Source organism: Rhamphochromis longiceps, linkage group LG17, assembly GCF_057381845.1.
Source record: "Rhamphochromis longiceps isolate RC_006_pf linkage group LG17, R_longiceps_female_GT1.1, whole genome shotgun sequence".
Taxonomy (NCBI): domain Eukaryota; kingdom Metazoa; phylum Chordata; class Actinopteri; order Cichliformes; family Cichlidae; genus Rhamphochromis; species Rhamphochromis longiceps.
In genome coordinates, this window is record NC_140573.1 from 20,328,130 (window position 1) to 20,341,802 (window position 13,673).

Below are 13,673 nucleotides of genomic sequence, written 5' to 3' on the forward strand. Positions count from 1 at the left end.
AAATTGGCTAAAATATCAATGATGGAATAAACTAAATTAGTAGTACCTATCACAGAAGCTGAAATAAAATAAAAGAGTCAATGCTAAATTTAAAAACAATAAATAACCCCCCATATTATGCAAAGTATATAACTCTACACTAAACTCAAGAGACGCCAAAATCATGGCTGGATGCAATTATTACAGTCATGCATATGGAAGGAAAAGATCCTATGCATATCATACCGTTCATGGTAACACCGGTATAATGTTGGGCAACGATAAGAAAATGAAATATCGCGATAGAATATGGGTAAACGCGCATGCGCAGAGCCTTTGTTTTCATACGCACATGGCGGAAAAAGCCTGGCAGCGACTAAGAATGAGAAGGGCAAAAGCGGATCGTTGAATGAAACAGATGAACCAGAACTGGTTTGTAAAAATGCTGCAACTTCAGTGGTGTGGAACTGGTTTAGCTTTCGTCTGTCAGATGCACAACAAAGCACTATTTTTGGTAGAGCATGCTAGCGGGCCGTCGTTATTACCGTGTTTTTTGGAAAATACGGCACACTTAAAATCTGAAAATCGACAGTGTCCCTTATAATCCTGTGCGCCTTATTTATTAATTCTGGTTGTATTTACTGACCTCGAAACAATTTTATGTGGTACATGGCGCTCGAAAATCTGTCTAATGTTTCAGTCCGACTTTGCTAAGCTACGAAGCCGCACCACTTGATGGACTGTCAGAGAACCGCTTCAGGTTATTAGGAGTGCACATCATTTGAACAGTCTTTACAGGCCAAGCATATATCTCCATCTCTCTGTCTAACAGTAAGATGTCTGTGATATATAATAATCCAGAAACTTTAAGCCGAGCATCCCGAGGACTCCAAATCCTGCTTCCTTCCCTGAGGATGCCTTTGTGTAAAGTGAAGGCTAGGAGCACGCTGGTGTTCAGTCACCTGAGCAGCATAAGAGTTCGAATGTGCTCGACAAGTCTCAGAGTGGGTCGGCTGATAGGATAGTGAGGTGGCAGCTTCACTTCAGAGCCCGACGGCATCACAGAGTATCTGCAGGACCAAAACAGATCTGAGCTGTCAGACTTTGGAGCATTTACACATTTCTTCTTTATAATAAGAAGTTAACGTGAGCACGTATGTACTTAGTGACTGTTGTGGCTGTCTTGAGCATACCTGAACTCCTCTCTGAAATGCGAGCGCAGGTGCTGAGCCAGCTGGCTGTTGTACTGCAGACAGGCCAGCAGGAGGTTGAGGCGCTGGAACAGCAGGACGGACTGAACGGGACTGGGGACCGACACTTGCAGGCCCGTCAGAACCAACACCACCTGCTGGACCTGGTAACCAATGAAGGAGAGCTGCGGGGACGGAGAGGGTCAGCGTTTGAGTAATTCTTATCATTCTGACAGAAATCACAGTTAAATCTGATGAGACCTTTACCAGGTGGGGATGAGGCTGCAGGACTCTGAGGATCCAACCGACAGACAGGAAGTTTTCAGCAGAGACACACCTGCTGGTCTGAAACACGAAGAGTTGAACAAAAACTGTGTTTGTTTCTTGTTATGTGGATATTCAGAGCTTTCTTGGACCATATCATAGCAAATAACAAATGTTTTAAAGCTATGCAATCTGTATATAGCAGTTGAACTTTTTAGATAAGTCTACTGTGTACACAAGAATAAGAATAACTTAATGTATTAAGCTAAACTGGCTGACACTTTCATATTATTCTTGTGATTTCTTATTGGCCCTGTTTATTTAATGCAGGCCAGGTGACCCTTTTCTGGTTTAAAAAGGATGGCGAGCCAACAAAGGGCAGGGAGCAGGATTCTTAACACATCATTTCCCCCGTTTATGGACAATAGCGCTTGGACATTTCTCATGGACACCCAGATAAAAATCATGGACTTTCTCTCATCAGTGTGGACCAGTGTTTTTGAATTGGTGGTGTGTTATTTATGGGGAATATTATTGAACTTGAGAAACTGTATTGCTTGATCTAAGCTACAAGACTGTTTAGTTGTCTTTGTGCACCTTAAACCGGGCACCACTGCACCAGGAGTAATTATTTAAGTTTTTCCTTTTCTTTCCTTGTTATTTTTCCTTGGTTTTGTTTAAATACATTGTACCTGCAATAGCGTTCTGTGTTGTGTGTATTTATTGATTACTGACCATCAGCTTCAGTAGCCGTTCTTTAATCTTCTGATTAATAATATTCTGCTTAATACCTGACGTGTATTAATTCATTAGTGCTTCATCAGTGTTACAGTTGTTTAGTTTTTGTAATTCCCAGGAGAGCCTGAGGTGTTGCATAAACACATTTTACTCACAGCTGAGAAGCGCCCCCGTTGTACGCTTTATCAAACTCACCACGTGGCCTACGAGCAGCAGTTCAAAGAGCAGAGAGGCGGCGGTGTCCAGATACTCAGGGAGTAAGGCCTGAAGCTGTAAGAGGCACAAGGTTTAATGCATCGAAGGCACATGAAAGACACTTGATGTGAGCAGAGAGCAGCTCACCTCTGAGTACGTCAGAAATCCTCCGCTGTGAGTTTGTGGCTGAGGGTCACATATTAAGGCAAGCAGCATTCGGGAGGCCAGAGCACCTCTGCAGGGAAACAACAGTTAATGCAGAAAAGGGAAGGTGTGCTAACATCTGGAAATGAGCTTTATAACTCTTCTCTGGGTTTCACCAGACTACAACAAAGGAAAGCAGCTCCAGCTGCAACCAAAGAAATGATAGAAAATCTCCCTGAGAATAATCACATTTATTATTTTCTCACTTTTTATTTACTATTGTTAATAGATAAACCTCACAAACACACTGGAGACACATCAGTCTATAAGCCATGAATCTGTGTACATTTCTCTCATTTTAATACAGAAAAAAAAATAAGTAAAGACTCCTCTGGAGCTCAGACTGAATTCAGTTTTTGCCATCACACTGGCATCATTATCCATCTATCGTTCAAGCCTGTATGATTCAGATTTATACCAGTTTTTACAAGAATTTTTCTTTTATAATATTTCACAAAGACACCAGTCTTCTTTTGTAACCACATCCTCTTCAAAAAGGCAGAAATCCTAAACTTCAGCAGTACGGGGAATCTCATATCTCGGCATTTTAACTTTTCCTCAGGTACTTTGGTTTCTGCACTGCCTCCAATGACTCGGATGATTTACTCCTGATATATGATTAAAAAAAACAACTGATGTTTACTCGCCACTTCTTTAGTGGATGTTATGAACTCAACCCTGAACTTCAGCCTCGTGTGATATGCCAGTGTTCTCTTCCCATTTAACTTAATGTGTCCAGTATTCATTTCATTTTGATCCTAAACCCTTCGAGTAGTTCTGTAGTCCTCTGTGTCATTGTGTATCATCACTGTGTCAGTTAGTGTATTGACTTCCTTAGATGTGGATCCCTCACTTGTAGATACATAGAAAATCTCTTTATTCCAATCTAAGCTCCTTTTAGGCCTTTACAGGAGCTGCCAACAGATATTTCAACATACCTGAAATGAGGACTGTTTAATGAAAGGAACAAACATACACTGTGTTCTGTTTACTTTTTGGCAGAGAGCAGGCTGAGTCTGGCAGCTTCGACCTCCGTCTCTCTGAACATGATGGCGAGCGTGTCAACGATCAGAGAGCTCAGTCTGAAACACAAACAGCAGAGCTTCAGTCACATGCTCATCATCATCGTCATAGCAACACACAGCAAGGAAGATATGACCTGCAGTTAGTTATTATATTGTTACTATAAATATTATCACAGTCGCAGATTCTTTCAGTGTTTTAGGTAATATTGCGGTCTTCATCCACTCACTCTGGATTTGTTCCTGAACAAACTGAATCCTGTGAATACTGCTGTTGTTGGTATAACCGCACGCAACAATAACAGGACCTGTTCTCAGTACCGATAAGTGCGAACATTAATGGGACTATAATGTAAACTTCAGCTCTTTACATGTTCTTTATTATCTACTTTATGAATGAGGAGGTGAAACTGCTTCAGGCTCGACAGGAGAAGGCAGAGAGAGGAAACCTGCCAGTGAGCAGGTTAGGTTCACAGTGTGTTATGCTGTTAATGCAAACTAAGTTTAAGTTAGCTTGTTTAAAGAAAACTCAGTTTCCCTCATCTCAGGCTTCAAAAATCTGAAGTTTTCACAAAACCCACTTTCTGGAAACAGCTGTGAAATAATGCACATCATCTCTGTAATCGCCACGCTGAATACAGTCAAAGAAACATCTGAAATCTCGCCTCTGTGGAGCTATGAACACCTGCTAAGGGGCTTACAGGAGCTGATCTGCTGTGTAGAGTCCACCGAGGCTCTGGCGGCCGTGAAGACATCCCTCCAGAGTGCAGAGCAGGAAAGTACACACCTCACTGGACTGGAAAACAGAAAATGAGTCATTCACTGCAACTCACAGGCACGTTCTGTACGTCAAACACACAGTGCCGAGCAGGTTTTATAAACTTTACCCTCCAGAAGAGCCGGCGCAGGGTAACGCTGCGGTGCGCGGCGGTCCTCAGCTCCTGCAGCAGCAGGTACATACTCTCCACGCTGCTCCCGTCCTGCAGGAGCTCGGAGCTCAGCTGGCCAAACAGGTGAGCCGTCCGCTCCCAGCTTAAATATAACATCAACATTAATACCGACGTTTGAGCCTGTTAGCAATAACAAGTTTAAATGAGCCTAAACTCGTCACAGTCTGCTGTGATGAACCTTCAGGGCTCAGATGAGGTTTCTCAGAGCAGGTCGAAATCTCTGGAAATGTTTTTATATAAATCTTTATATTGGAATATGAGCGCTACAGCACAGCCAAGATAAAATAATATTTCAGTTCATTAAAAATATTTCATGGTCTCATTATTTAAGCTCCACTCAAATGTAAACTAAACAAATGTACGTGTTTGCAAATATTAAATGTGCAGTGAAACATCTGGAGCTGATGCAAAAGAGGTGCAGTTCTCCTGAATGTGAACTTCTGCATGATTATGCGTGGCTGATGCAGGCGGCTGTAGCTGCCAGCTGTCTGATAGGCTTCACCTCAGCTAACTGCAGTCACTGAGCTGGAGCTTTGTGGGGAGCTACCATACTGTAATCTACAGCTACTCCAGGACGCCTCGGCTTCAGTCTCAGAGAGTATCCACAGCACTAATCAGTAGAGTGGAGTCCAAAACCAGTGGGTGCCGTCACAGTGGCTATGTCCAGTGTAGTCTATGAGTGAATGATTTCTGTTTCCACAGTAACAAACTGACCTGTGACCTTTATTCTGACTGGACAAGCAGGAAGTTGTGTGTCTGCAGTCTGCACAGAACAGTTTATTACCTGATGGCAGCAGCAGACAATGAAACGCAGTTCCTCCTTCTGTAGAGCGGATCTAACAAAAGGGTGGACCTCTGAACACACACACACACACACCTCAGAAATCTGAGCGAGTACACCATCAGACACATGTTTTATACTTTTATACTTTTTCATTTTATACTTCCTGTTTTTTCTTATTTTGTATTTTCTTTGTGTTTATGAGCCTTTCTGATCTTCTGGTTCTTGGTATTAGTTCTTTATCGTTATAACTAAACTAGTTCTCAGTGTAGTTACAGATTACTTTAGGGTGATTAGTTCCCTTTAGTGCTCCCATTCTGTCCTTTTATCTTTCTCGCCCCCCTTTCAGTTGTGCCTCACTTCCTGCTTCATTTTGATAGTTGTTCCTTGTGTTTGCTTTCAGTTTTGCTTCTTTTGTCTCATCCTCTGTGATTTAGCTCAGCTGTGTTTTGTTCTCCCAGCTATCTCCACTTCCCTCATTACCTTTCTGTGTCTGTGTGTATGTAACAAACAGCTTACCTTTTGTTACATACAAAAGTTAATCCCTGTTTTCTGTGACTGCATTTAAAGTCCATATCATTACACAGGACACGCTCTGTATAACCTGCACACTGTGACATTTACTTATCTACTCCAAAAATCCACAGGGCACCTTTAAGCTCCACTTTCATATAAATAACCACAACATTTCTAAAGCTAACAGTCAATGTGTTAAATACTATTCATAGACAGTCTTCACTCACAATACTGAAGCTGTTCCACAAGCTCTGCAGGTGGAGGTAAAGTCTGGACTTCTCTGAGACGGCGTACAGGTGGAGCTCCGCCTCCCACTCCTCCTCGCTGTCCACGCAGCCTCGTCTCAGCAGACGTGACAGGACCGAACCGATCCTCCTTTGTAACTGTAACAGCACACACAACAGAGCTCGACCAAATTTACAGAGACGTGTGACCCTTGTCTAAGTTACTTCAAATTGAATTTGAGTAGATCTTCATCGGAACAGCCGCACGTTTATACCTGACCACTCTCGAGGGTCTTCAGGCTTTTCTCTGAGAGCAATGGCGATGAGGCAGGTGAGACTAAGGGGGAGTAAAAGGGGGGAGGCTGCGGGACTCTCGTGAGGCCGAGAGTCTCTGGGTTCGGGCACGAGGCTGAGCGGGTGTGCTTTAACACTGGGGGGAGCTCCTCCTTCCTCCATTGGCTGCTGGAGAGAAGAAACAGCGCAGACATCAGGTTTCTGTGAAGTGTCTGCATCATCAACTGTGTGAGTTTCATGTCGTATTCCAGCTGCACAAAACAATTAAAAACACTTTCCTGATCAGCTAATGGTCTCGGTTGCTAGTTTGAAGTCTACCTGAACACAACACAAGGTTCATGTAGTAAATTAACGTCACACTAGAGCCAAATAAGCCTCTAAAATATGCTTTGCTTTTCAGAACTTCTTTATTGTTTTTCTGCACAAATGTTGCAGCTTAAAAACAGAAAGAGCTCTCAGGTAGATTCACACAGTCATGATAGTCGTGCTCCTGAGACTTCACGCTGTCAGCTCATCCTTAGGTTCAACTTTACAAGCAGTCTAAGGTTTGGGAGTGGCAGTGAAAGAAAAGTGTGTACGTTTAATGACCTACCGGGGGTGAGCACAGCTGAGCAGCAGGGAACATTACCGTGAGACAGCTTTTACATTTTATGCTGTTTGCGTCTGTTTTACAGTGCTTCGTCGTTACCAGGCAACAGTTCAATGACAGTAAATCTGTTCCTTCCTCCCTCCATCTCCTGCCTCATTCACAGAAGAACTCAAGGAGGATCGGAGCCCCGCATGCAACCAAGTAAAAATGCAAACTGTCCAGCAGCGAACCAGCAGGTCCTCTTGCTGTGGGAATTTATAAAAACGTGTTTGGAAAACACATCTCTACATTTCAATCATCAGTGGGCACATTCTGCTGAAAAAGGATAAATGATGGACCAGCAGTACCAGGTGGATGTTACCTGCTGCCTGGTGTGTGGATGAAGCACTGCAGGTGTGATATTGAGGAGCAACACTGGAGTCACTCTGTGAACATGTTAATGAGCAGCAGGTAAACTAGTCCCTGGAGTAAATAAGTCATGAGCTACCTGAGACACTGGGGTGGTCATTACATACTCAGGTAAAGTGGCTCAGCTGTTAACAAGTTCACAACAGACAACCACATTACAGTGTTGAAGTATCCCACACATAAACTTTCACTGTCTGCCTCACTCCTTCCTGGGAGCTTCTAAAATGATTATAACCAAATTCAACACTGGCATTACGTAATGTGTTTGCAGGGAGGACTTAAAAGCCTTTATGTGTGAGTATCCTCAAATAAAACATGCTTCTGAAGTGTGTCTGTGTTTTACTCACCTCTCTGTGGAAAATCCTGTGGAGGAAATGGAAACACAGGATGGCTAGAGTTACAGATAAAGAAACAAGACGACACATAAACCTCACTGGTGTCTTTCCAAAGGATCAAATCTCTGAAGAGACCATTCCACATGTCTCTGACTCGTCTTACAAAAAGCATAAACTTCAGTCTGATATCATTGCGTAGCATCATCAAATTACATAAACTGTCTCAGTTACCTTGTAATGTGCTTGTTATTTCAGGACAGTGGCTGTTTCGGCGAGAGGACGGGGCTGCAGGAGGAAGGCCCTCTTTCTTGGCTCTCTTTAACCAATTGCGTTGCTTCGCTGCAGGTTTTTTGGTGACGTAGACGATCCGTATGTGTTGGCAGCGTTCCTGATGCTTCCCACTGAGGAAATCTGGGATGTCGTTCACCTGTAAAAAAAGACAATGCTGTAAAGATTATAAAATGTGACAATATGAGGGAGCAGAATCAGAAATAAGACAAAACCAAGCGGTGCAGAAACGAGTCGACAGAAAACTGACATTAGCGCATCGATTCTAATGATTGACTATTTTTCAAGCAAATTTTGGTTTTGTAGAAACTATTAATCAAACTATTAATAAAAAGATGAATCTATACATTATCATGAGTTTCAGCCCTTAAAATAAAAAAATCGGATATTTACAGAATAACAAGATTAAATAAAGATAATGTTTATATTTTGTGCCATATACAACCTTTGAACATATATACTGTGCACTTATAGTGGGTATTCTCACATCTTTCATGGATATTGATCATCTGCTGTAGACTGATTTTGATCCTGTGTGTAATAAAAGGATGTAGGATAATCCCACACTACTTCAGTAATCTTGAGGTCCGGGCACTGGGGGGTCCGATCCATGACTGATATCACTCTACTGTGTGTTTTTCCCTCCTGACAACATCTCATCTCTCCCTCAGATCTGGTTCAACAATTTTCAGTCGTTCTTGTGTCATTTTAATAATCAACCTTTTCTCTGTTTCCCTTCCTTAAGAACAGCTTCTTGACAGCCGCTCTTCCACTGAGACCTTTTCTGATGAGGCTTCAGTGATCAGCAGCTGATCAGCTGAAGGTCCTCCTCTCATATTTTTCATGGATATTGATCATCTGCTAAAGATAGATTTTAAATCTAAGTTTTCAGCTAACAGATCTTTGTGAATAATGTTGTTGTTGTAAAAATATTATTTTGTGCCTGTGAAACTGTGTCATCTTTGGCAACTTAATGACAGAAAGAATGATTGTGTTTTTTATGACACACTGCTGTTGTCATAAAATAGTAAACTGGTTCTTTGCTAATATTCTGTTATGTGTGGAGACAACACTGGTTCATCTGAGTTAAGATCCTTTTTTATGCTTGGATCATAGTTACTTTGAAAGCCTGGAGAAGTATTGCTAAAGAGCACTTAAAAAAACAGCAGAAACATCTATAAAATACAAAGAAATCAAAAACTTCTGGATTGTATTTTGTCAGATTTTATTTTATTGAGTGACTCTAATTTATTTAACTGCTTTTTCAATGTTGCATTGAATATGTTGGCGACTGCTTTGTCACGGGAACTTGAATAAAGCACGTCTCATCTTCTGAGCGGCTTTAATTTTGCGTTTGCCAAAGATCGCGTTACAAAAGACCTGATTTCTGTTTGTTACAGTGAGCAGGTTCGAGTCCCAGTAAGTTTCCATGAGCTCCCAGTGCTCTGAAGATCCTCCACAAAGTGGCTAAAGGGTGGTGCTGAGGCCATGGAGAGGCCAGCACAGGTCATCAGGTGGTAATCTTAGAGTTAATGCAGATGGGATTAACTCTGTTAGGGCCGAGTTAAACCTCTGACATAACGAGATGAAGTTAGAGGCTCGGCGTGACTTTTGCTGCATGTATTGCAGCTCTGTATTATGTGGCATTGGAACTATTTTAAGCTTTTAAAGTTTAATTAAAATCTGAGGATAACAGCTTCCTCATTAACGGTTTGTCTGTGCTGTTCTTTGGCAGGTTGATATACATGAAGTACTTGAAACGGTCACATGGGCAGCCCTAACAATAAGTACATACCAACATTACTGACAGCTGTTAATCATACCTGAGTCCTGCTCCGTGATTGGTTTCCAGGCTTCCTGCAACTCAGGTGCTCTGAGGCTCAGTGCAGCTCAGTATGAGCAGACATGAAATATGCAAACCAGAGCAGGTGTTACGCTCTTGTTCTCGCCATCAGCAGTAAAGGTGAGAAGTGAAACCTATAAATCGAACTAACTCGTGTGTAATCTGAAGAGTTTAACAGGGATTAATCAGCAGAAGCCGGTTAGTCAGTGAACGCATCATGTGACATGCATGTAATCTAACGTGCTTTAGTCGTGGTTTGGCTGTCACTCAAGGTTATGTCAGTTAAGTCTCCAAAAACCAAAAACTTATTGTCACGGACCCGGTGCCGGGGACTCGGGGTTCGTGAACAGTGTGGACCTTTATTGTTATTAGTGTATTGGATGTATGTTTGCTGCACTGTGTTCTTGTGTTCCATGCTGGTGTGTGTGTGTGTGAGGCTGGAGGATGAAGGACAGCCACCTGCAGGCCTGATGGGTGTGGCCCTGCCAGCTGCTGGTCACGCCTAGCTTACCACACACCTGCTTCTGATCAGGATCGTCGGGGGAGCTACTTAACAGAGCGATGGAGCTTCCTCCGGCGCAGGATCGTTGAGTTAGACTCCATGTCAGTGTTTGTAGTGCTGGTCAGTGTATGCCTGCTGGAGTTGGTGCCATAACGGCTGTGTCTGTGTTTTTTTTCCTCAGGAGAGTGGAACACAGGACTGCAAGACACACGGGGTGTGTGAAGGCACAGGGGCAGAGAGCACGGGATACCAGCACTTGGGAGAAGACACGTCACGGGAGTCGAGGGAGCACTTTTGGAGATTTAATGTGTGGTGTATATTTACCTCACTGTAAATAAACCCACTGTTCATTTCATTAAGTCCAGCGTTTGGGTCCTTTCTCCAACATCCCCCACGGTCTGCCCCCCAGACCGTGACACTTATTCAGTTTACTGTCAAATTAGACAGAAAAAATTGAGCTTTAACATATTCTGCTAATAGAACTAGCTCTAAAGATCCACTAATTACCTCATTGGGTTCAGCTTTAAAGATGTCACAAGTCAAAAATAATAGAAATCTATGGGGTCCTAATTATAAACTGCAAACTTCATCCATATTTATCTCTAAATGTTCTTTAAAAATCTGGAGCTTGGTTTTAAACCTAAGCGTGAAGACTTAAACGTCAATATCAAGTTTAGATTTAAAGTCTGACTGTAAATTCTCATCTTTACGGCTCTGGTCAGAAAAAAGCTAGACGAAAGGCCAGAGCCATTTAAATGTGTGTGATGCTTCTTCAGCCCTAGCTCTCAGCCGAACTTCACTGCAGGAATATCAACCAAAGTGCAAACAGGTCACAACCCTTTGGGCTTTGTTTTGCTGTCTTCTCTGGTTTGTTCACAGTTTAGGTTTCAAAGATAACTGAGATTTTCCTTGACTCAACATCCACTCTGTGATGTCAGTCTGGAGATTATTTCGTCTTGATGCATTCTCAATCATCCAGGTAAATTAATCTCCAAAGGTTGATTCTGTTCATCTGGATGTAGCGTTTTCAGTGGGAGAAACGTTTCGTCACTCATCCAAGTGACTTCTTCAGTCGACTGAAGAAATCACTTGGATGAGCAGAATCAACCATTGGAGATCTGGTGAATATTTGTAAAAGAAATACAGATATTTTCTTCTACAGCCACTTCAAAATGTAGGCCTTGTCTTGTCCTCTTTCACCTGATGTGATACACGTTGCAGTTTTGACACAAATCCCTTCTGAACACATCCTGTAGACTCATTACAACACAGCTTCCAAATGCAATGTTAGGATTTAACTATTAAAGTTTTCGAGCCTTTACTGAACAAATGAGACATGAACACTTCACAGTATGCCTATTTTCTCGATTCATTGATAAATATTTGGTCTGCACAACAATATCCATGACAGACATTAAAACAGTCACGTCATCATTTAAGATAAAAATACTGGAAATGAGTGCTTTAACTCTGTACTGTTTCTTTTAAAAGTTTACTTTTATTTACCTTAAAAATAACTTACCTTAAACGCCAATTTAATAGAAAATCCAATAAATATGGTAGAAGGTTTTTCTGTTGATTTTATATCAATATTAAAAATACATATATTTTTTTATCATTTATTGAAAAAACCCGACGTCTTAGGTCTTCACAGTATTTACACTTATTTTCTCCAATAATAACAAATATCTATCGGCAAAATACTAATTTTTTTTCAAAATATCGTATCTTACTTTATTAAAATCAGGTTATAACAGGTCATGTTCAGATTTTTTGTTTGTTTTTTCGTTTAATAAAATCAGCTTTTGGATTTTGTGTCGGTTAATTAGGGCGGGATTAATGCAGTAGAAACAAAAATAAATACTTTTTTAAATCACTTTTTCTGTTCAAACTCACCAGCTCGATGTAACGCACGCGCCTGAAGCTAACGGCTGCCGTGAGAGTGCGTGGCGAGTACTCGGTGAGGTACACGCACTCGTCGCTGAGCACCACGTGCATGTACACCTTGTTGATGGACTCGGACAGCACCACGCACGGCTCGTAAGCCCGGATCCGTTCGTACACCCTCCGCTCCAGCTTCCGCTGCAGGAACGAGTCCAGCCGCGCGTTCCGCCGGCACAGCAGCGACCCGGAGCCGCTGTGGGCCATGACGGGACCGCTCCGTGGAGCCGCCGGTAACGCCTCTGAGATTTCAACCGCCGCTTTGTCGCGAGGCAGGTGCTCACAGGTCCAGCTCCATCCGGTACGTTTGAAAAGTCGAGTTAAGATGAACACACGCCGCTGGTTCTGTCCCGGTTCTGGACAGTGAGCTGTAGGTAAAGCGCCAATGACTCGAGCCGTCAGTGCGTCTGCTCTCTGATTGGTCAGCGAAGAGGAGCGGAACATTGCTGATTGGCCAAACGCAATAATTATGTAGTAATTACTGTACTTAAATAATATATGTCATGATTAAATATATATATATATATATATATATATATATATATATATATATATATATATATATATATATATATATATATATATATATATGTTTTACTGAGCCGTCTGAGTGAATAAATAATGATGCACATGAAGCGTGTCGCTCCCAGTGAAGGGATGGAAACTTACTGGGGCTCGAACCTGCTCACTGTACCTCTTTTTACATGTTTTATACAAATAATGGTTTGATATGGAATTAAACCTCATTTTATATTTAACATTAGTTATTAATTAAATGATTCTGTTTATTCATAATATTTTGGGGGAATATTTGTTAATTTCTCATATTTTATTTGCTTAAAATAGATTACAGGTTGCAGTTTTATGAATTTCTTGTGATGGATATTAGCCTATAAATTAGATTGTTGTAATTTAATAGCATTATAAAAACATACAGTCTGCGTTAAACCTTTTGAATGATAATAAAATATTTTTTCTTTTAATTTCGATGTTGTTGCACTTTCTGACTCTTACCACTAAGAGACGGCAGACTGCAGATTATCACAGTTTCTTCCTGTCTCTCTAACACGGTTCAGTGAAGAATAAATCTTTGTGCTGCTGCTGACAGATTGCGTCTGTGTGAAGCATGAAAAATGCTGAAAATGTGGCATTGTCTCCTTCATCCTCCTTGTCCTCCTCATCTTCCTCGGGATGACCGTTTCAAGCGCAAAGGCGGTTTGAAGGGAAGTTTTGTAACGGGATGAAAATGTTAACGGAGGACCACACACACACACACACACACACACACACACACACACACACACACACACACACACACACACACACACACACACACACACACACACACACAACATGAAGGTTGTTGTTCTTGCAGTGTTGTTTCAGAGTCAATCTTTTTCACTCAAAGAG

The 13,673-nt window shown here is 41.8% G+C and overlaps 1 protein-coding gene across 2 annotated transcripts; it reads right to left on the bottom strand.

Annotated features, from left to right (window-relative positions):
- Positions 1-199: 199 nt before the first annotated feature.
- Positions 200-12,632, bottom strand: lg17h12orf56 (linkage group 17 C12orf56 homolog). 2 transcript variants are annotated; one of them, XM_085387738.1, is made up of 14 exons: positions 12,219-12,632; positions 7,921-8,116; positions 7,702-7,717; positions 6,339-6,522; positions 6,067-6,222; positions 5,327-5,397; positions 4,480-4,624; positions 4,294-4,388; positions 3,563-3,652; positions 2,514-2,601; positions 2,367-2,441; positions 1,437-1,514; positions 1,173-1,354; positions 200-1,049 (listed from the first exon to the last, which is right to left on the bottom strand). In XM_085387738.1, exons 1-14 carry the CDS (start codon positions 12,468-12,470, stop codon positions 938-940), a joined length of 1,740 nt encoding a protein of 579 aa, XP_085243864.1. In that variant the 5' UTR covers positions 12,471-12,632; the 3' UTR covers positions 200-937. The 2 variants fall into 2 exon arrangements, with proteins under 2 accessions (XP_085243864.1, XP_085243863.1); XM_085387737.1 differs by having other exon boundaries at positions 6,339-6,525.
- Between the last annotated feature and the right edge of the window lie 1,041 nt (positions 12,633-13,673).

Excerpts from the sequence above, each read along its gene's own strand:
- lg17h12orf56 (XM_085387737.1), bottom strand. The coding sequence starts at position 12,470 with ATGGCCCACAGCGGCTCCGGGTCGCTGCTGTGCCGGCGGAACGCGCGG. Across the intron at positions 4,389-4,479 it reads TGCGCCGGCTCTTCTGGAGG|TCCAGTGAGGTGTGTACTTT; the intron begins GTAAAGTTTATA and ends TCTGTTTTCCAG. Across the intron at positions 1,515-2,366 it reads TGCTGCTCGTAGGCCACGTG|ACCAGCAGGTGTGTCTCTGC; the intron begins GTGAGTTTGATA and ends TTCGTGTTTCAG.